We start from the raw sequence: 22,947 nt of genomic DNA, 5'->3' as shown, positions 1-22,947 counted from the left end.
TGGAACTAATGAAGGAGCAGGTCGAGGGTTTTGAGCCAAAATCACACAGCCCCGCCTTCTCATTACTGAAACTGTCAGGAGACATTTGTTTACATGGTTGGACTTAAGGGCTTTATTTATACAGTAGAAAATCTGACTTTTAAGTCTGTTTTAAGGTCAAACCTTACAGAGAAATAAAGAGGTGCCTCAGAGACATTACTAGTTTCACTGACTTTACTCATCAAAATGAGCTCAGTAGTTACGGGAAGAACTCCTCAGCCTGTGAAAACACTTACATGTTTACTGTTGTCAAGTTGTGTGTGAATGCAGAAGGTTAATTTACGTGTTCTCATTATTTGGTTTAGTGGTTGTTAAAGGTTTATCATGTTTTAGTGTGCGAGAGAAAGAGAAAACAACATGTAGAATTTAATGAAGTTGAATAATTTTACATCTGGAATATTTTTTAAAGAAAATGTCTTTTACATTTCAATAAAATGCTCTTTGTTTGTTTCCGCTTGGCATCCTTGCATGTGTATAAAGATCCCAACACTTGTGCATGAGCAATTATGCAATCATTTATGCCAATTTTCCACATTTTCTTATCCTGCAGCCAGGGGAAGCATTTATCCTCCAGCTGCTCTAGTGAAGCTCTCCAGTGGTCACCAGTAAAGACTGTCATTATACTGGGCAGCTCCCAGTGGCCATCAGTCGGACACTGTGGTGAAAAACAGCGCTGCACTCAGCTCTCTGTTCCTAAAAACCCTTGAAATGTGGGCACAAAACGGCTCAGTGGGAGTGTGTGCTGGTATTTGATGTGATGTGTGTTCTTGAACAGCTGTCTTCCTCTGATGTCCTTTGAGGGCTAAAGCAGATCGTGGCTGACATGAATCTGACAGACCAGCTCCAGACTTTCAACAAGACGTAGGAGACGGCATCACATCGCCCCGGTTTTACCCTCCTCACGCGGGCTGTCTGTACTCACTCAGAACTGATCTCAAATGTTTAGCCTGAAAAGCACTACGTGGTCTGGGTCCTTGCTATGTTATAGAGCTTTGAAGGCTGAATCAGGACTCACATGGTGCAGAGATCACCTGGACGGGGGCCCTCAGGCAGGCCCAGAGAGACCAGGCCTGACAGCATCTCATCTGTCAAGGCCCAGAGGCTCAGAACGACCTGCCTGAGGAGAACGGCTGGTCGAATCTTTAGAAACACCTCTTGAAATGCAGCCGTTCCACATTTTAGTCTTTTTCCTTCTTGTTTTGTTTTTAGCGGAAGACTTTCAATAAAAATAATACCCCCTCATACAATCCAATACTTGTGAGGGTTAAACTGTTGAGCTTTTGTTGAGACTGTGTCAGCAAGGTGTCAGCTCAGCTCTGGTCACTTCTGTTTTTAGCACAGCTCTCGGGATGGCAGCGCATTGAAATATCTCTAAACCTACAGGATGGATTGCTATGAAATGGACATTTGGATATTGATGGTCCCCAGAGGATGAATCCCTCTGACTTTGCTGATCCCCTGACCTTTCCTCCCTCACCACCATGAGGTTGACATTAGTGGTTTGGATGGATTGCTATGAAATTCATGTTCCACTCAGGATGAATTGTTCCCTCAACTTTCCGTACAGCGGCATCATTAAAGGCCGGTTTCACGAAGATAAACTTTGAGCTAACTAATAGTCAGACTTCACAGTCGTCTAAATTCATTTTTTGCACAAAGCTGTGAAGTTCTTGACTATCTTAAGTAGGACTAATTTGCTGTGAATTCTGGGTAAATTAAGACAGGAGAAAAGCAGCAAATCCTCACATTTAAAAAGCTGGAACCAGCGAATGTTTTGCATTTTTTTCTTCACAAATGATCAAATATCAAAACAGTTGTTTTTTCATTTTCTGCACTGTATATGAGAACACATAAGACGCAAAGCAATCCAATATCTGTCTGAAAGCTGCAGACCTGAAGTATTTTTGAATAATGCTGGCGATCATCTTTTCTTTGGCGCCAATGTTCCCTGAAGCTTCACACAATTCGCCAGTGAAATAGAGGACAGACGTCACCGGTTCTCTGGAATAAGAGGAATTGCTGCAAAATCAATTATACAATATCAGTAGTTCCCCCTTATGTCCTCTTGCACAGCCATTCACATTCACAGGGGAACAGCCCCTTCCAACCTGTTCAGAGACCATTAAATTAACTGGAGGCTGAATAGTGAAATGGGGCGTTTGGAGAGGGAATAAATTCAGCATAAGGCGACTGAGCGTGCACAGCAGAGAATGAAAATAATTCAATTATCAGTGGCTTTCTTTAATATGAGTCATGTTGCATAAAGCATGACTGTGATATTGATCCATAATGGTTAATGTTCCCCACTGCCGCTCCCACTTGCTGTGTAAAGGCGCGTTTAGATTGGATTATAATCTTTGTTTGGCGTGAGCTAATGAGATTTCAGAAACAGAAAATGAAGGCTTTCATTCCAAAATGATTTGTTTCTATTTTGGGTATCGCTCCAAATGATCAGAATTTCAAACAAGCAAAGGTTTTGGGAGAAACTTTTACGGTGTTTAACTTTCATGTCAGAATCCTTCTCGAGTGCAGGTGTCTTTCTTTTCAAATGACTGATGTCTGATCACTCCTCACATGTGTTTCCTACATCCCAGAAGATTCTGTGCTTGTGTAAATGACACATGTTTAGTTCTGCTTTCATATTGCAGCCGTTATCAGCCGAGGGTGGCATTCACGGCACTATTCCGACTTTTAGAAATGAGCAAACAGTGAAAAGGCTTCAGTAAAAAAAACGTAGGTTGTCTCTTACATAATAATCCAAAAAGCGCAGACTGCACATTTCTCCTCTGTGGGATCAGCTCGCATTTAAAATTCTGATCCGCTTCAGCTCCCGGCCCTCCCTAAAAAAAAAAAAAAAAATCAACAACAAAAAAAAAACCTGTGGACGTGTGATATCAGCAGAATTATTAAGCAACACACAACAGATTCACATATTCACCCTGCAAAACAGAATTCATAGGATGATCTATCCACGTCCTGCTTCAAAGTGAGGAATGATGCAGGTTTTTCAGGGAGGGGTGCAGCAGATGATTGCATATCAACATATTCAGTGTTGGTGTCAGAGAGAAGATTGTTATTCTGCATGGCGTTCTGGAGGGTCTCGGCTCAAAGAGCAGCCCGGGCCTGGAGACTAGTGTGTGTGTGTGTGTGTGTGTGTGTGTGTGTGGGTTCACAGAAAACCAATCGAGACACCTGCCGGCTACCACTGCCTGCCGCTGATAAAACGGGACAGAGAATGTATTGGGCCTCCGGCACACATGGCGCCTTGAAAAGGGCAGGGAACAGTTTTCTCATCCATTTTTTTGTTTGTCCTTAACACCTGCCACTTTCACCGCCTGGCGAATGACCCTAACGAAATAAAACACATTAAAAGGCAGTTGTGCACTCTGATCATTTTTATTACAAAAAGGACGGCGGCTCCAGGGCGAAAAAACAGGTCGAAACAAAAGGCTCCAGTACAGACAGGAAATAGCTGCTTGAGCAACTGACCCACAGCTACAACATCAGGATTAAAGCACTTCACCATTTATCATGCACGGAGAGGACACTCTGCAAGAAACACATGCGGGGAAAAAAACTAACAAAAACACATCACCTAAGCACAACATCGCAACATCTGCGATAGGTAGGAAAAGGCCACAGCAGATCACAAGAACATCACATGTCGTCGAAAGGGTCAGAGTTCACCTCCTGTCCCGGCAGGAACAAGAGCAGGGAACGCTTCTTTTTCTTCTTCTTCTTCTTTTTAGCGGGTTGTATGACATCTCCGTGAAGTGCAAAGACACAGTCGCATCAGTGACTGGCTGATTTCCAGTGTCTCCGCTACCTACGATACTGTAAACAATCTACACTATAAGGCGCACAGTTGAAAAATTGCCCAACGAAAGAGCCACAACATCAGTTCGTAAAGGGTTTGATGTGAAAATGCATCGTCATCTTCATCACCAACACTCTGCAGATCTGGCATACCAACTGTCAATATACCAACTGCAGGCAGTAAAATGCTGTTTAAGTTTCTTTAAATGGGCACTACACTCAAAATAAAACTACATTTAAAGACAAAATCAGGAACCCTTTTTCCCTCTTTTTCCTAAAACATCAATATCAACTTTAGTTTTTTTTTCTTTTTTTTTCAAATTAGGCACACGGTACAGCACAGTAAACTTTTATTTCTTCAATACCTCTTTTGGTTGTTGACATCTAAGAGACGTGGACGCCGCGGGCCTCTCCGAGACTGAAAGGACAAATAGTTTTTTTATCGCACACACACACAGAACAGTTATAGTTACTCACTGCTGGCATCTATCTGTCCACACACCTTTCCAAAACATTAAAGGGAGAACTTTTCCACGTCAGTTTCCTTCTTTGTGATTATTTAACCTGCTTTATCACCTTGATACCAGTCTTACCTAAAATGATGACCAGATCAGAATATCTTACAAAGACATAAGGCATTAATTCCTCTTCACCTGAACCATATCAGTCATACAAAGTCTTTTGGACCTCTCGTGTCTGTCCACAAATTAAGACAAAATACGCTAAAAACAAAAAGACCTCGACAAATCTCAACTATTTACTCTGCAAAATACTTTTTCACTAACTTTTTTTTTTTAAACACTGATTGTCTACATTATCAATAAAAATCTAAGGACGTAAACATGATAAGATGTAAACACTGTTATTATCCAACTGGCTTGGATATCAAAAGATATTCGACCCTGTGTGAGAAATGTGAGAAGAGTCTTCCACACATGAGATGGAGGAGGGACGAGGTAGTCCACAAGAGAACTGATGGCTGGGAAAGGGAGTTATGGGTAACCGTAACTTGGCTCTGGTGCATCACTCGGACTGAGGGTCATGGTAGTTTGTGGTTGTCTTGTTATAGTTGAGAATTTTCTGATTTGGCAGGGAGATGCTGTTGAACTCTGGGTGTCGCTCATCTCGACGACAATCCGGCATCGAAATTCTTCTCCGTTTGAACTTTCAGAATATTTTCTGAAAGCTGTTGTTTTCCTGGTGAATCAGCAGTCATTTGTTCTCAGGGCCAAAGTGCTCTCGAAATGCTCATCAAATCAGTCTTTTATTTTTTAATTTTCTTTTTTCCCCCCAATTCGTGCACCCTCAGGGGTCCTCAGACGATGCGGTAATCGAACGTGTCCTTCTCCGTGTGGTCAGTCCAGTTGGAAGAGGGCATGCTGCGGTAGGGGTCCAGAAGGATGCGGAAACAGCGCACGATGAGCAGGGCCAGGAAGATGAAGAGCAGCAGCACGAAGACGAACGCTGCCTTCTGCTCCAGCGTCAGGTAGGAAGGCACGTGATGGCCGCCGCCCGACGAGGACAGCGTGCTGCTGAAGAGGCCCTCAGCCATCCTGGGCACATCCATGCTTGATCGTCTCGGCTCCAGCTCTTTGTCGGTTGCTTAAAGATTTTGGAGGGGAAGATGGGCTCGGCGGATAAGACCTGCGAGAGAATCCAAACAAATGGGTTACACTGGAGATCGTGTCCTCTGTGGTTTGACAGATGAAACAGCAAAACGATGAATCAGTGTAATCGTAGAAACAGAAAAAAAAAATCTCAAGACGAGAGGAACGAAACAAAATGTGTTTCAGGAACAAAGTGGCTCTCAGATTCGGTTTATTTTTGGAACTCCAGGCGAAAAGCCTGCTCTCTGAGCAAAGAAGGCTCAAGGGACTCCTTTGGCCTTGAATTTCTGCAGCTCAGGGGGTTTGAATTGGCACTTTGGAGTTTTAGTTATACAACATTTATTAGATATGTCACTGGCTTCATTAAACCACAGCCTGCTGCTCTGACTTCTCCAACCCTACCTTCAATGAATCTAGTTTGTGCTTAAGTGCAGATTCTGTTACTTAATTAATTGTGTTTAAAGGCTCTATATTTGTCTTATTGTCAAACAATCCCATTAAAAGACCAAAAGCAACGATGGATTTCTCCTAATAACAAGTGTTGTCTGTGTATCTTCTTCCTCTGTGCAATAGAGCTCCATTGTTCAAAAATGATTAAAAACACATGTTCCTTCATTACCATGAACACACACACTGTAGTTTATTTTGAATCAATCCCACATACACCGCCCTGCTGCCAGAAATACTAATAATAACTAACAATCAACAGCTGAAAATAGTCCCAAACTAATGCGACATTTCCTCCCGTTTGAGTAACGTTTGCACAAAACTACAGTCCCCAGCTGTTTCAGAAAAATATAACCATATATACTTGTACATCTTCAGGAGGAACCAATGGGCTGAGTGTCACAGACAGGTTTGGGAAGCGGGAACATTTAGAGAGACGGACCAACTCATCATTGGTTTTACTCTTTAATGGGATTTGTTGACAATAAGAACAACAAACAACAACACAGCCTTGTACTAGTACAACTTACTGATCATGATGGATATAAACATCCACCTTTAAACAACTTGGGTTCAGCTCTCGGCTCACACCATGCAGGTTTCTACTATGTTAAACTTAAAGTTCGGTTGGTTAAGGTTAAGTTATGAGTAGATTTCAGTAGGCGAGGACACTAATGTGGAACTTATTAGTATGTACGGAGTTAATACAGTATTTTAATGTGTAGGCTCCGACCTCATGACTCCTGCAATGACACAACAAGCTCAGCACAACAGAGATTGGAGAGTGACAGCAAAGACCCTGCAGGTGGTTCGGTCACTCATGAGGTTCACTCGTTAGCAGTGGTCACAGTTTTCTCATGAAAACAAACCCACAACGTGACATATTTTTTTCATCAAAATGTGCTAACATGGAGATTTGACAGGAGGAGCAGCTTGCAGCTTTCTGTGTGGATATTTTGTTCTGGCAAAAAGAGGCCCAATACATTGAATTTGGAGAAGAGCGTTGGCTGTTCTATAAACAGAGTTGGAGGACTGATCATCTTTTTATGTCTCTCATTGCTGCAAACCAGTTTTACAGCACAGGAGCACAACTGACACGATCGTGTGTATAAAACTTACATATGTGAGAAGTATTATTTCTGTAACTTTGGACATAAATCCTATTTATTCTCCAACTTCATTGCTGAGTTCTGAGGACAGTCAGATGCAATTATCTAAACCAAAGTTTCCAAAACCTTTTTGGCTCGTGACAACGTCAAACGAAGTAACATCTACTTGTGAGGCCCGTCTTCAGTTACATGTCTACAACTGATGGTGACCACTTCAGCCAAAGTTTCATTTGAAAAATTACATTTAAAACGCCTGAAACTAATAATTCAGCACATTAACAAGAACAGAAGCAACATATTAGAGGAACATCTGATAAATATACAGAATGTGAGGTTGCAGAAACATTGTTTTTTTTCTGCTTTCCTTTCCTGATCATCTTCTCATGACCCCTCAGATTTAACTTCTGGGTTTGGTTGGGAAGCACTTAACGAAACCAAATGATCTGCACATGAAGTTGAGGTGACCCTGACTTTTCTTATAAGCTTAATTGGCTCCACCAATCATTTTCAGATCAATTAGGTCATTACCAGAGTATCAATTGCCTTTGAGAAATGTTTGCATAACCCGAACTCCAATCTTTTTTAGGTTGCGTCCTTCGGTCGCGCTTCTGCAAGCGTGAAGAGCCGTCACGGAGACTGACAACCGCTTGGGAGAGGTGGTGGATGTTATGAGGCTGCTAGAAGTGACAAGACGGGCAGGAGAGCTGTCTCTTTCTGCCTAAAAAAAAAAAAGGAAGAGAAAAGATCTCTGTAGGCAACTCTCAGGAGAGAGACACAGAGAGAGAGAGAGCAGCCTTCAGCCCTGCCTGGCTGATCAGCAGCCTGTAATCCATCACACTTAAAACTCAAAAATGATATTTCACAGCAGTGATTCATCGCCCTCGCTGTGAAAAATGATAAGGAACGGGCTGTTTCTCTTTGTCCGCCGGTTTTCCATAAGCGTTTACTGTCAGACCATAATCTCGCCTTCTTGTCCTCCAAGGACACGGTGAGGTTACGGAGTATTAGCACCTTGGGCCAGAAACCACTCTGTTATTTGTCAGCAGGTTATGTAATGCACTTCAAAGACTCCCAACATGTACATCATCAGCAGCTCCATGACTAAGTGCTCAGAGTTTGGAGCTTTTCTTGACAGTCAGAGATACGCTAAACATTTAATCTTCCCTCGACAACTTTAGAGAGAGACACACTTCCCATTTCAAAACCAGATCTCTTCTGTTTGAAGAAGCTCGTATTATCTGTCTATGTACTTATGCTCATCAGCAGCGACTGTAGCTCTGAAATAGCCTCCGAGTGACGGAAATACAGATACGCTACGTGTGAATTTAGAAACTGACCAGCTTTATATGACTGCACAAGTTATTTTGGTCCAACTGTACAGCATCAGTGACGGTTGCCGTGGTGAGGAGAGGAGATGAAACAATGTCAGGCGCTGAGAGTCAAATTGACAGGGAAGTGAGTGTGACAAGGACATGGAGCCAAATTTAGAAATGAAGCCGATTATGATGAAAAGTTGATCTAACCTGCAGAGCTGTGTGTGTGTGTGTGTGTGTGTGTGTGTGTGTGTGTGTGTGTCATGACTATGACTAATGGGGGATTCAAAGTGCATCAGAGGAGGTGAAATGAAGTGGTGTCGGGGAATTATTGGGGTTTATTTTTCAACACGTTGTCAATCATCTCACGATATAAAATGTCCTGTATTATTAAAAGACTGCAAAGATGATGTTACACAGTATGAGACAACACGTTTAGCTATACAATTAATAATCGAATATATTTAAAATGAGTCCCATTTGTACATGTATTTATTTTTATCTTGAATTTAAATGTTTTGTTTTCACACTGAGTCTTTCAGTCTAAGAGAACATTGTGTTTCACTGCGCATACTGTTTGTGTATGTGACAAATACACCTCTGAATCCTTCCAAGCCAACACATGCACACCTGTCAGTACCAAACCCAATGAAACTGAGCAAGAATTTGAAAATAAATGATACAGATAGTAATAAGATTAGTAATAAAAATATGGCTTATATTTAAATAACAATATCAACAACCATTACAGCCTAATATTAAAATTCTTAAATTATAATTTTCTATAATCTTGTATAAAGAGTTTATATGTAAAGAAATGCAAGAAAAAGAGGAAAGGAGGGTAAACATTACAAAATGACTACTTGAGGTACAAATATGACGCCATTCTGGATTATTATATGCAGAAATATGCGTTTAATAAACGCATGAATGTAAAAGAGGGCACATTCTGGTGTGGTGTCTGTATCTTGCCTGATGCGTGGAGTCCCGTGCTGATCAAAGGTGGACACACCCGCAGCTTCAACAACAAGTCAGTGCGAAATGAACAGCCGCCATTTAAATGAAGGTCTAAAAGCTTCAACTGTTGTGTGTGAAGGGCCCCCGCTGCCCATCTGCAGCTGCACCTCATCCGCCTTACACGAGCCGCAGCTGGACTCCTCGCGGCGCACGTGGATGCATCAAAACGTCCAAAGACAAACGGTCTCTGCCCCCCCCCCCCCCCCCCCCCCCCAGGTGCGCCTGACCGGTACCCTCCACTCAGTCACCGCACAAAGTCAAACGATCAGATCTGCACGTGCAGAAACGAAAGAGGCTCCCGTGCGAAGGTGAAGGTGGACGCGAGCGCAGCAGCCGCAGGTGGAGGCGGCCGAGTCTGGAAACACTAACCTGTTGTTATCAGGGGAGTCGGGAGTCTCCGTCAGCGGCGGCTCTCCATTCCGGTAGACCTTTCTGTTTTCAGGCTCTTTCACCGAAACCACAGCGAGCAGACGCGTCCTGGGGGGGGGGGGGGGGGGGGGGGGGGGCGCAGCGCTCCTCACTCCAACACAGAAGGAGCCTCGCACTGCTTATTGCCGCGCAGACCTCACCCTCTGCTGCTCGCTTGTCTTTTTTTTTTCTCTTTCTTTCTCTCTCCTCGTCCTGACGCGCCGCTCATCCCCGCAGACACACACACGCAGAGATGTAGTGGTACCCCGTCGCTACTGGCAACCTGTTGCCATAGCAATCCTCCAGGTAGGCGATATGTTGCAAGCGGATGAGGGAAAGGTGTGGCCCTAATATGACATCTGCAAATGGAGTAATAATCACTAATATGACACAAACGAAGAACACAAAACACACAGTTAAAGAGAAGTTCTGCAGGTTGAAGTGATTCTCTCACAGAGATCTCAGCGGAGGTCAAAGGTGAGCGTGTAGTGGCCTGTGTGGTGTGTTCATATCTTCTTTAATGTTATTATTAAGACTCCAAAATGCCAAATTAGTATCATAATGTGCTCAAATCTTTGTCATAAACAATACGCAGGAACATGCACAGCCAGAGGTAAGCGAGCACAGACTTTGCTGCAGACTAGTTGCTCAGGCCGGATGTGTGCACAACGTAGAGATGAAGGTGTGATGGGCACCTCGAGCAGAGAACACTCATCCTCTGGTATTCTTTTGGTGACAAGCTTTAGAGTCTTTGCTGTCTCATCCTGACAGATGCAAATCCCCTCAGAGCTCCGGGAGGACGTGACAGTCCATGAAGGGGTCAGGGAGTGACTGTGCAGAGCAGTTTTTAGGGGGAAATCTCAAGTTACATAATGTCCTCAGTCAGCTGTCAGCATCCAAACGCTTGTGCAGCATCTCCACCTGGTGGAGGCCAGTGAGGACTGCAGGTGCTGAGACAGGAAATCCACAGACGCTCAATTGAGCTAACTTTTAATCTGTAATGAGATGTTTTTCTTCTTTTACGCAGGTTAGATACATCAAAGGGTGTCTTTTTAAGGGTCCAACTTGAAATGAATAATCTCTTTATATGCACACACATAAGCCTTAACGCAGGTACCTTGAGTTCAGTTAAACTCTTTAAGCAAAAGTCGGACATTTGGGGAAAAATTCTTATTTGCTTTCTTGCCCCGAGTTTAAGATCGACGGCCATCTTAGTTTAGCACAAAGACTAGAAACCAGAGGGAAACAGTTGACCTGTGTAAAAAGTGTAAAAACACCACTTGGTTGTTTTACGAGTCCACTGAGGATCAAATACACGTTGTTTTACCTTTTAAATGAATAAGATACACGAGATGGACCATGCACTTGAATTACAACTACTGTGCCCTACTCCATTCCACATGACAACTGTTTGATAGCTGTATTAATGAGAATTTCTGACCCTATAAATGAGGTCTGAGAAGCTTTACTGTTTCCTTATCATGACATTCTAATAATTCAAGACCTGATTGCTCCAATTTTGTCGGTCATGAGTGACATCATTGAACATCAAGTTGGAATTTTACCAATAAAACCGATTCAGAAATGTATTTCACACTCTCAGAATGAAAATACACACACACACACATATATATATATAATACAGTGTACACCACATGCTGAGTGGGTGAGTTGATTGGACAGCTAAGGCAGCGGAGGTAGCTGATTGGCTCTTGCTGCTGCTGTGTCAGTCTCCCAGCCCTCAGTTCACGCTTCAGAAGACAAAGATCAGAGAAAAATAAAGTTCACCATTGATAGCAGGTTGCCGGAGCAGATCTCTGCATGAGTGGCATTAAAGGACTGTGACTGTAACACGTGAGCAAACAAAGCGTTTTTAAACTAATTTACTGATCACAATTTTATGTTTTAGGTGATTTCAACATGTCGGTCTGAAGCCAAGTGCAGGCTTTCAAACATCTTTAGTCCCAGACCGTCATGTGGACGAAGAAGATGCACAGACTACACCACTGATCTCAGACGAGGTGTACCGATTACAAGATTATTCCACTTGGAGGAATCCAATAGGTATAATGAAGCTTGTTGCATTAACAACATAATTGGTGGCTGTTTGCTGGTCCCATCTCAGACTCATGCTGAGGTGAAGACATGTCTTTGAACGGCTCGAACTAGAAGACCGGTGGTGACTAGTGCAGACTCTGTCCCGACCTGAGGGTCTTTGTCTTACGTCTTAAGTCTTGTAGTCCGTACTAGACTTCAGTTAGATAAGCAACGATGGATCGGGGTGGCGCTATGGTGACCAGACAGAATTCACTTTGATGGAAGACATCAAGACACTTTCCACACGCTGCGATGTTCAACATACTGGCAGTACGAACTCAGTAACACCTTCGTGAGCTATGAACCACCTCCCTTTGTCGGACTGCTAAACGTTTGGATGCAGCTACACAGAGAAACCAGAGGAAGAGGATGAGAGGGAAGTGAATACCGATCATCTACCACAACCAACAGCAGCGACGTGATTGGCTAAAGGCGGCAGTGAACTTTAAAGGAAGAAAAGGTACCAAACGTTTTGGACTAGAGCTGCTGAAAGCTGATATTTTGTGCAGATATTCAAATATACACATTTTTTATGCAATAAATAATATATATTTCCCCATTTTTAGTTTCAAATTAGACATGTGACGCTAAAACTCTCCACTAAAGCCCAGATTATTGAAATGAACTGATTAAATTAATGAGATGAATCAATGAGTTGATCAACTGAAAATGAATTGGCAACTATTTTGATAATCAGTTCATTTAGTTTAGTCATTTTTCAAGCAACATCTCACCATCGATTGATTGATGGAGAAAATAATAAGCAGATTAATCAAAAATGAAAATAAATGTTAATTGCAGAAATGCAGTAAAATAGTGATATGTCGTATGTTGGGGTCTTAAAAAACTCACTGGATGTCTACCTCTATCAGCCAGATCCTTAAAGCCAGATTCACATTTACACGCTGATGCCGCCGACACTGATAAATCAGGTCTTTACTGCTGTCGTACTGGCAGCAGGCACCACTATCTGGCCAACATCTGTGTTTAACTGCAAGGCCAATATTGGCATAAGCACACTGATAATAACACTGCTGTAACCTTAATATACACACACACACACACACCCCTCACACACATCTTAGCAGCCTTGGAAGAATAAAAGAATCGAGCACGTTGCCAAAACTCGCAGCCAACACACGTTGCATGATGCGATGCCAGCGAGATGGCAGCTGCCAGCTGAAACCTGCTCATCACCACTCGACACCTCTCAGCAGCTCAGTTATCCTTTTATTTTGTAAATCCTACCTGGCTGGTGTCAAGGTGGCTGTGAATCAAGAGGAGGAATCCATTAAGCACTGATCGACCCTGGCTGGGCTGATGCCGACCCAAAACACAGTTACCTGATACCATCTGACTTCCTCAGAACAAGTACAGAGTAAAAACAAATATATTCTGTTATATATTCTGTTATATTATATATAATATATATATTATAATATTTCTGTTGTTTTCTGATGGTGTTTTTGTAGTTTTTAGAGTCTGAGGGAAGATCACACCAGATGCTCGTCTGTTTTTATTGTCATGCGAGGTAAAATAAACTATATTCATGCATGGAAAGGGTCATCACCTCCCCTGCTTACATACCTACCTACGCCCCCTACAGGTAAAAGTACAATTAGATGCTGTGTGAATAATCCAGTTAACAATGAGGCTTAAATCAGGTCACATGGCCAAACACTAAAACAGGCAACTGGACTCAAATGCAGACATGTTTTTTTTTTTTTTTTTTACATTTTTCAAAAGTCATAGGCAAACAGGCAAGACGGCTGGTGATCAGACAAATAGCGAGTAGTTGAGGAGGAAACAGGTTGCAAACAAGCACAGGTGACTGGAGAGGCTGGAAGGCTTCAGCACCTTGGAAACTTAATCAATCTGGCTGAAAACTGGCCTCTATTTATAAACTGTGGGGCTGATGGTGACTGGGGAGCACCTGGGTGTGCTGGTGATGGGATCAGGTGATCTGAGGGCAACTAGAGGGCAGGGGAACAGAAAGAACAGACAGTCTGGGGGGAGTCTGAGTCTGATGAAGAGAGACCTGTCCCTAAAGGCTTCCCCCTCTAGGGACACAATCTGACAACCCCCCCCAGGCTGTCCAGGCACAGGCTGAAAATATAGAGAGACTGACAGAGGCAGAGAAGCGAGGGAAACATAGCTGGACAGAGAGCTGATAGAGACTGACCTGGGTGGAAAAACAGAGGAAACAAACTGAAACTGAAGCTCAGGAACGGAAAGATGAACAGATTCAGACTCTAGAAGAGATATAGAGCCAAAATCTATGAAATGGATCTGATAGTAGAGACTGAACCTGGATCTTAAAGGATAGAAACAAGAACAGAAAAGAGTCAGACTGAGAAGCAGCTATTGGCTCGACATATACCTGCATCTCAACCAGAAACTGAGAAAGAACTGGTTCAGAGGCGGTGTTCCTGTTCAGGCTCAGACAAAGAGGACTTGTCCAGGCTCAGGCAGAGAGACGGGTTCAGGCTAATGCTCCTGCCGAGAAATTAGTTCATGTTCAAGCTCATACGGAGAAACAAGTTTAAAGAAGCAGAGAAGCAGCAACAGGGACGTTGTACTTGAAGGGACTGGACTGCTGGGAACTAATAGATTAGGGGGGCTTGATGAGAACACTCAGCCCGGGAGACATAAGGACTGTTAGCTGACTGAGAGGCAGAGGGCAGACTAGCTGGCAGAAAGGCTGGAGATGAGCCGTTTATAAGAGAAACTGCTGCAGAGAAACAAATAAACTGGAGACAGGAAAGACAATTTCTGGCCAGTGAGCAGAATGGCTGACTAATGAGGGAGTGGGGTGAACACCCGGCTGGGAAGCTGACTGACGGGATAACTCCGGGGGCGGCCGGCAGCAGAGGATCTGAAGTGCTTCACAGCAGAAAATGTGCCCCGGGAACCGCAGGGAACAGGCTGGGACCCGGGGGGGGGCTGATTTGATGCGAACCCTGGAAGATGACAAGTAGAGAGTCCACAAACGATGCCTGCTGATACTGAGAATGGAGCTCCAGCTGACTTGAAATATAATAGAATATAAGAACAAATGCGTCGTATTTATCCCACTAAACCTCCTCAGTTCGACCCCATGTGGGCTGTGATGTTTTGATACCAGCGCCAAAAATATACGTTTTAATACCTTACTCTGAGGAATAAGCGTTACTCCCAAACTTCTCTTCACACAAACAGCTGCACAGGAACTTTGCCAAAATACTCAAAAATACTATCCAAAATAATGATATAAAACAGGAGCTATTTGATAAAAGAATAAATGACCAAGAGCACAGATTTGATCAGACATTCATTCAGATATTTTTGATAGACATTTCATCTCGGTCTGTAGGAAAAGAGTATTCGATACTCTGCCTTCCCTCCAGAGGTCAAACACAGCGACTGGTGTCCAGATGAAGAGGCATCCCATGCAGCACAGACCTGAGAGAGAAGAAGGCAATTTATTCTTGAATGTGATATTCTGTTTCTGAGAGTAGTAATTTATGGATATGATACTGAATCATTTCAGGGTCGGAGACGGGGTCAGTTTATTTGCTAAGCATGAAATACGTGAAGGCATTTCTCTCCCGTAACATTGAACCAGAAATGTAACTGTGCTGTAAACAAGAGTGATTAAGAGCGGTTACTCGACTGAAGCTCAAAGACAAATATGACTGGCACATTTTAATCCCTGTTAGCACAGTTTGTAGTGAGAGAAGTCTTGTTTGTTTTGCTGCTTTAAATGGATGCCAGTTGTAGTATGAGGCTTCAATGTGCGAGAAATGCACAAATGAAAGTATTTCTTTACTCTCCAAATCTCCCTTTAGTCCCCTGGCAGATGCCTTTCATGTTGCCTGTTTGGCTCGTGGAGTTCTCACACAGAGCTCGAGCAACAACCCACTAATGAGTTGTCATAGCGCACATAGTATTTTGTCTTTGTGCTGGGGTGCTGGGGTTTTCCCCCTACAAATTGAAACGATAGAAATAATAAATAAAGTAAATGCTGAATAATGATCAGATGATGCAGAGGCAGATGTTTGAAGATGTGAAGCTTCTGCAGGAATAATTCTCATCTGAAAGCTCTCTTTCATGTCAAGTATTTCCAGAGAGGAAAAGTCATTTGACCATATCACTTAGGCTCATGCAACAAAGTTATGTAACCCTCCATTTGCATTTAAAAAGGTATGTCCAACAGGCAGTTCACATTCAACTTGAGTGCACTCGACTCGGGATCGCTCGGGAGCTGCTTTTGTTGACTGAAGAGACAATTTCTTGGAGCCTGTGGTCTTGCCCTATATCCCCACGACAGGCGCCTTTCATGTTGCCTGCTCGGCTTACAGAGTTCCCAAATTAAGTTTCTAATGAGGCGGCTAAGTGTGAGAAAACACGTCAACCATACACTTTACAAAACTTTTGCGAAAATAAAGTTCGCTGAGACTCTCCTGCAAGCAAACTCGCGTCCAAGTCAGCCATCAAGGGTACTAAAAGCACAGCTAAGGGCGTTATTGATTTCCTCGCTCCTCTCAAGGCTTCTCCACTGATGGGCTACTTCGCTTGACACCTCTTCTCCCACAGCGGCTCGTCTTCATCGCTGCTGTATGAACTCAGTGGCACATCGCCCCCCCCAGCTTTAATTAATAGCTTTGTGCTTCCTTCAGCTCATCTATTCCCTCAGACTAATTGCTGGCAGAAGCATCTCTGCTAATCCAATTTGGAGCCCTGAATAATCTCCAGGAGCGTCTCAGGCATTATTGAATATTTGTGGGAACCTGCAGGTCTAATGGCTACTGTGTGTGTATTTCATTTATCTGCTCTTAGAGAAGGATATTCTCTTTTTAGGGCTCTCATTATGTATGCCACGCTGACTGAATGGACCTGTTCTGTATGTGAGGGCTCGGCGTTTCTTGACCATGTGTGTTACTGACTGCATGGCCTTAAAAAAGTCCTTCTGTCTGCTCAGTGCTCTGTGAACATAACACTTTTAACACATATCAACATTTTGATACTTATCTTACCTCAGTGATACTGTACTAAAATGTCAGCATTATGTTTTTAACTCAATATGTTTTCACCTATTTGAGTAGAAACCCCTGAAATTAGACACGAAGACAAAACATTGCAAAAAGGTTTCTGGGTTTGGCTGTGGTGGGAAAGTTAATGCTTCTTTTAGTGGAGACAAAGCATTCATGTGGTGCTTCCACTCACTGTTAGATGCCGCCACTTCACCAGCGAGCCTAAAAGACAAAGAATGAAAAAGAGTTACGTATCTGGAGGAAAAGTAACTGCAAAGTCTACTGTTTGACCCTGCACTGATTCACAGGATCAGCTATTGTGTTAAAAGTGCTGTATTAAGGAGGAGAAGCTAAAAATGAGGATTCTTGTGCTGATAAAGCACATCAGACTTCATGAAGACTTCCTGCACCACCTGTCAGCGGTCACAGGGTGTCAGTATGTTGCTACGAATCTGCTTCAGGAGAGACGGCCACCTCCAGCCAGCATCTTTCAACTGAGACGTCCAGTGTGTTTGAAGAATTAATGGCTGTGGTTAAACAGTGTTTGGACGAGAGTCTGGGGGCGGTCAGCACAAAGCGATGGTACACTGTACACTCCGGATGCTGGCCCCGATGAGCTCTGGCCCACTGGACAAGTGTTTAATTTACTAAAGTGACTGTCTGGAAGAATTATGGGCCGTTCATCTACAGGACACTGCAGAAAATCAACTATATACTATATCTCAAGCTGTCTGGTCCACATCCACACACAGCCTTTCCCATTTTTGGGATATTACATCTTCTTGTGACCTCTGGCCCTGTGAGAAGAACCATCATAAAATGCTTTTGTCTTCATCTAGTTGTTTACAGAGTAAATGGAAGGGATCAGAAGCCCATTCAAAGACCGCGATCAGTCCACGGCCACTTGGAGGCTAATTAGCGGGATTAACTAACCTTCTGATTGCCACGACAAGGTTTTGTTGTGTCACATCATTTGAATTAATGAGGCGCGCTGATGAGAAACCTGAAGTGATGAAACTAGAGTGAAAAGGGATGATTGTGTCGCAGCAGAGTGATGAATATGCCTCATTTCCCTTCAGTGTTTACTGTCTGCTGGCGGTCTGTCAGAAGCAAAGAATCTCTTTGTTGGGGATGAATTTACAGGAACTTGCAGCACCAACTTTGGTGTACAGAAAGACTGAGTCAGAATGACATTTTGCAGTCCCGTCAATCAGGCTGAGAGCTCGAACTGACACTGATAATAAAATTAACATAATTTATTTCATGTCGGTCTGTTCAGGAAGTGCATCTTCTTCTTCATCTGGCTGGACTTACAAAAAGAAATTGGCAGATCATTTAGTATCATTAGTAAGTGGGTAAATAGCCAAACAAAAATAAGGGCATTTGGTTGTCTGCCTAAAAACACAAAAACAGTCACTTGAAAAAGTATCATCTCATTAAAATCTTCATTATAATGAGCTTTGATTAATTGGTGTATTAGTGCAGCAAAATAGCCTAAACACAAGCCTTGAACAGGAGGCTTTCATAAGAGACCATTTTGCATTTTCAAGACTTTTAATTTGGATTTCAATGAACATTAGTGACCCTTTACAGCTGGCACACATTAGACAAATCTCTAATAATGATCTTAATAATCTTTAACAATGCTGTGGCATGCCGAGCTATGATCATATGCATTTCCACAGCTTCCTCACAGGAGGAGATGTAGCCACGCTGTCCTGTGATACCCTGGTCCTGCTTGGGAGGTCCACTCCTGCATCCACTGTGCTGTATAATTGGACTTTAATTATTGCGTTCTGTTGATGCTGATTTCCTGCTGTTGCTTCTCATAAAAGCGTTCTGCTGAAGGACCAGTGGATGGCCTTTATTGTGAAGCAGCTATAAAAGTGTTTGTCACTGTTTGACTCCTTATTCAATGATAATTAGTCTACGCAGGAATGTACCGTTTTTTTTCTTCTTCTAGCAATTAACTGACTCCAGATCATGTTTTAATGTTTCAATGGCAAACACACAATGGAAACAGCAAACACAGACTGGTTAGAAAAAAATGCTGCAGGCAACTGATGCTTCCTTCAGATTGGATGAACATCAGACTTTTCACCATTTCTTTAAGCTGTATTGTTGCAAACGCTCATGTAGATTTAAAGCTGCATTAATTGATAAACACGTGGTTTGGGTTTGGGTCCTTTGCTCCCGTCATAACTCCTACAGCTGCTAGAGGGCGCTGTCACCTGAATGTAATCAAATGTCGTTTTGGGCCACTTGCTGAAACGACAGACTCAATAAACCCCCAGTTTTCTTGTCACTTTGAGAGTTACTGATTTAAGGAATATCATTATTCTCAGAGCTACACAGCCACCCCACCTCACCGACTTATAAAGTTATTACAGCGAACATATTAGTGAAAAATTTCCGGCTCACCAAACCGACAGATGAGCAATATTAGCGCTCATTTGGAGTCTAATATTTCCGTCCCTTTAGCTCTGGTTTGGTCTCCACCGGCTCCAGGTTGGAGGCAGTTTGTGTACTGTGAGTTCATCACAGCTTTTTTTTCGCTCGTGTAACCATGAAAACCTCTTTTTTTGTTTTTAAATGATAAAGCACGAAGAGGCCCGCTGCGCTGCATGTGTTGACCACAAAGGAACGATCACATATTCATAAACCGAACAGTTCGCACCTCCTCCCCCGTGACAGAGAGACATGACACGTATGATGCACGTCTGTTGATTCATCGAACAAGAAAACAAATGGGTGGCGAAGGGAGAAATCAATGAGGTGAGTCTTCGAGATCAATCCTGTGGTTGCGCTCCTGGCTTCCATTTTCTCCTCACACACACACACACACACACGCTCATGCACACTGCACATGACCCCAAAGCTCATTTAGGGTGACAGAGACTAAACATGTTACCGCCTGCACAGAGAAATCTACATTCCTCACGACTGTCATCTCTTCAATCTCACGCCGACAGTAATGATCCTGAGACGCCGCCATTTTGAGACATGCAATTTGGATAAAAAATGAGTTTGAGGAGAAGAAGAAACGTCTCAGAGCGAGAGAAAGAAAGAGGGAGGGAGGGGATAGTTGGGGGGGGGGGGGGGGGGTTTGCTCTGAATCATTAGTTCGATGGGAGCACCGCTGTTCCAGGACTAATGGAGTATCAGCGTGAGCCATGAGCGGGTCGGCCTCAAAGCTGCCGTCGTCAGCACGAGCAGGTGGGCAGCTGTGAGAGGTGAAGTTAGCAAAAACGGAGCCATACGGGAATCTTTGAAGTTCAACAAGACACAGCTTTGAAGGCTTCAGTGGACAAGCTGGTGGAAGCTACAAAAAAAGAAAAAAGGGCCCTGACTTTGGAAAGTTCAACATCTGCATCCAAAATTAATGAAGCACAATCATCTGAGAAACGTGTGCAATTATTCCCCTTTCACCATTCTGCTCCTAACGTCTCTGCAGTATCTTTCCTTCCTAATAAAAAAAGCACCTGAAAACCTGCAATAAGTCCACAGTCAAATCTTTTATTGAGTTGTGACGACACTCAAAGCTTCACCTTTTCCAACATCAGCTCAGTTCCTGTCTTAACGCTGCAGTGTTTACATGGCTGAGCCGAAGAACCTTCAAATCCCGGTCAGTGTGTATGATTTGTTCTTTATTTTGAGCAAAAATTTAAATGACTGCAGCTCTGACTTTTCTTTTACACACAGCTCTGATTCTGATTCTTTATTGAGGCTAATATTTAACTTCACCTCATCTGAACTTTCTAATCCAGGACAGTGTTAAAAGGAGAGTTCAGCATTTTGGGAAACACGTTTATTTGCCGTCTCGCCGAGAGTTGAGATGAGAAGATCGACACAGCTCTCATATGTGTGTGCTACATATTAACCTAGAGCCAGCAGGCGGTTCGGTTCGCTTAGCTTAGCGTAAAGATTAAAGACTGCAGTTCCAGCACATGATAATAATCTCTGCAAAACCACAGTGTGTTGTTTTTACATTTAGGTTTAAAACAGATTAAACACAACTGATGTAACGTGTTCATTTGTGTTTCAAGCGGTTTTAATGCTAAGCTAAGCTAACCACCTGCTGGCTCACAGACAAGAGAGTGGTATCATCCCATCTGAGCAGGTAGTTTGGTGAATTTGAACACCATTAAATGGTGACCTTTAATTCTCCAATTCCAAATGTTGGGGCACATTTGATGACTTTGTTTTTTTATCGCGAAGCCTTTGGTTGGTCTACAGACTGTAATATGGTATCAGTTGAAGGGTCTAGTTTATTTTGTTATGTGCAACAACACGTCCATAACAAGATGAAAAGAGGCTGATCCCTATTGCTGGTGATTACTGTGATCTGTGGTTAATCTCTGACACTATTGCGCCAAAGACTGAGTTTGGTATCGAGATCCAATTATCTTTTTTTTCCACTTACTTTTCGCCGTCTGTGCACTCCAGAGTCAGCGTGGTGTCAAGGTTTTTATTCCTCTCTCCGGGATGCAGATGACATATTTTTCGCTGACATGCGAGTCACATAAACAATTAACTTATGACCTGCAGAGTAATCAGCTCCGCTACCACAACTTAGCAGAGGCAGAATACTGAAAGAGACAATTTTCTTCCTTCTGCGAGGAAGGCAGCAGAAACTGGCCTCTAATCTGCACTCGGTGATTAGAAAAGGAGTTGAGGGGGAAGAGATGAGTTTATGAGAGTTGCAATAAGCTCAGTGTAGTCAAAAAAAGTGTGATCATGATGGGAAAAATAATCAGACTTAATTTAAGGTTGTGACTGTAATATTTCATAAGGGAAACTGCGACAGCTTTAAGATTTGGTGAATTATCAGTCAGTAATAAAGACAGTACAGGAAAAGAAATGGCTATATACTGCTGAGATAATAATAATATAATAAACTAGCAGAGTATTGCAGAGTCTCATCAGCTCAATATCATTTTCTTAAGGTTTGATGTCTTCAACTAACACTGTTCTCAGAGCAGCAATAAATGAAAATCCAATGACACACAATCAGCGTCTCATTGATTGTGAGTCAAAAATCCATCCAAAGTCACTTTGGATGAACTTTCAGCGAGGTGCTTGTTTAGCACAAAGTCAAACTTTGTTATTACCTTATATATTTCTGTACCGCGCTGAAGTTCTCATCAAGAATGATTTACTCTTTGTTATGTTCAGGTCAAACAGAATTTAAACGCAGTGTTTGTAACTTTAGCTGAGCACGATGGACTCATCTGCACACTTTGCCTTTGACCTTCCTTCTTTTAAGGAGTCGAGAAATGTGCTCGTTGGCCCCAAAGGAGGAATTTCACCTCATTTCGGCTCCATGTTTTCCTTCAGTTCATTTTGTTACACTCAGCTTTCCAAGCATGAGGAACGGCTGGATATCAGACGCCAACATCTGTCTCCTTGTACCCATAAACCCTTGAGTTCTGGGTCGTTGTCGGTATTTGTTCAGGATTATCTTCTCACTCTTTTGCTGCTCCAACAAGCCACACAGCAGTTATCTTGTTAGCCCGCAGATACTGTACTTACATTTTGACTTTCTCCATGTGGCTCTTTGGTGTCATCTGGGTACAAATGGTAGAATTAAAGGAATTAACATACCAGAGTTCAAATAAACTACTCCATGTTTGTTTGAATGTCTAATCAGTACAAATAAACAGTAAGCGTGCAGTTTTTTTTACAGCGTGTTCACTGCACAGGTTGGTCGCAACACCAGATGTTTGATTATGTTTAACTCCATTAATCAAAATGTCTATATTAACAGCCAATCAAATGACTATGTTTCAAGCTCGTACTCATGGAAACAACTCCACAGAGAATTATCTCCAAACCTGCAGCTCTGTGGAGCTTTTTAGCCTCTTTTTGGTAATTGTTGTGTGTTTACGGAACATTTACAGTTTGGGTCGGTCGGTTCAGCGCTCTCATTAGCCTCGTTTTCTGCAGCTTGATGGACTATTGTGACATGCTAGTTAGCATTTTACTGGTTAGCTCACCAGCAACAGTAGCTCACCAAGTAGCCACTACACCACCAAGCTCTCAGAATCACCTTGTTTGTGTAAATGAGTTTCTCTGTGCCCCC

General features: G+C 42.8%; 1 protein-coding gene across 1 annotated transcript; it reads right to left on the bottom strand.

The window, feature by feature from the left end:
- Positions 1 to 5,170: 5,170 nt before the first annotated feature.
- LOC139290786 (cortexin-3) lies at positions 5,171 to 5,422 on the bottom strand. Its single transcript, XM_070912648.1, has one exon. It carries the CDS (start codon positions 5,420 to 5,422, stop codon positions 5,171 to 5,173), a length of 252 nt encoding a protein of 83 aa, XP_070768749.1.
- Positions 5,423 to 22,947: the final 17,525 nt, after the last annotated feature.

The sequence above is a fragment of the Enoplosus armatus genome, chromosome 9 (genome assembly GCF_043641665.1).
Source record: "Enoplosus armatus isolate fEnoArm2 chromosome 9, fEnoArm2.hap1, whole genome shotgun sequence".
Classification (NCBI taxonomy): Eukaryota; Metazoa; Chordata; class Actinopteri; order Centrarchiformes; family Enoplosidae; genus Enoplosus; species Enoplosus armatus.
The sequence above is the reverse complement of the archived record's forward strand: the minus strand, read 5'-3'. Positions and strand labels throughout refer to the sequence as shown.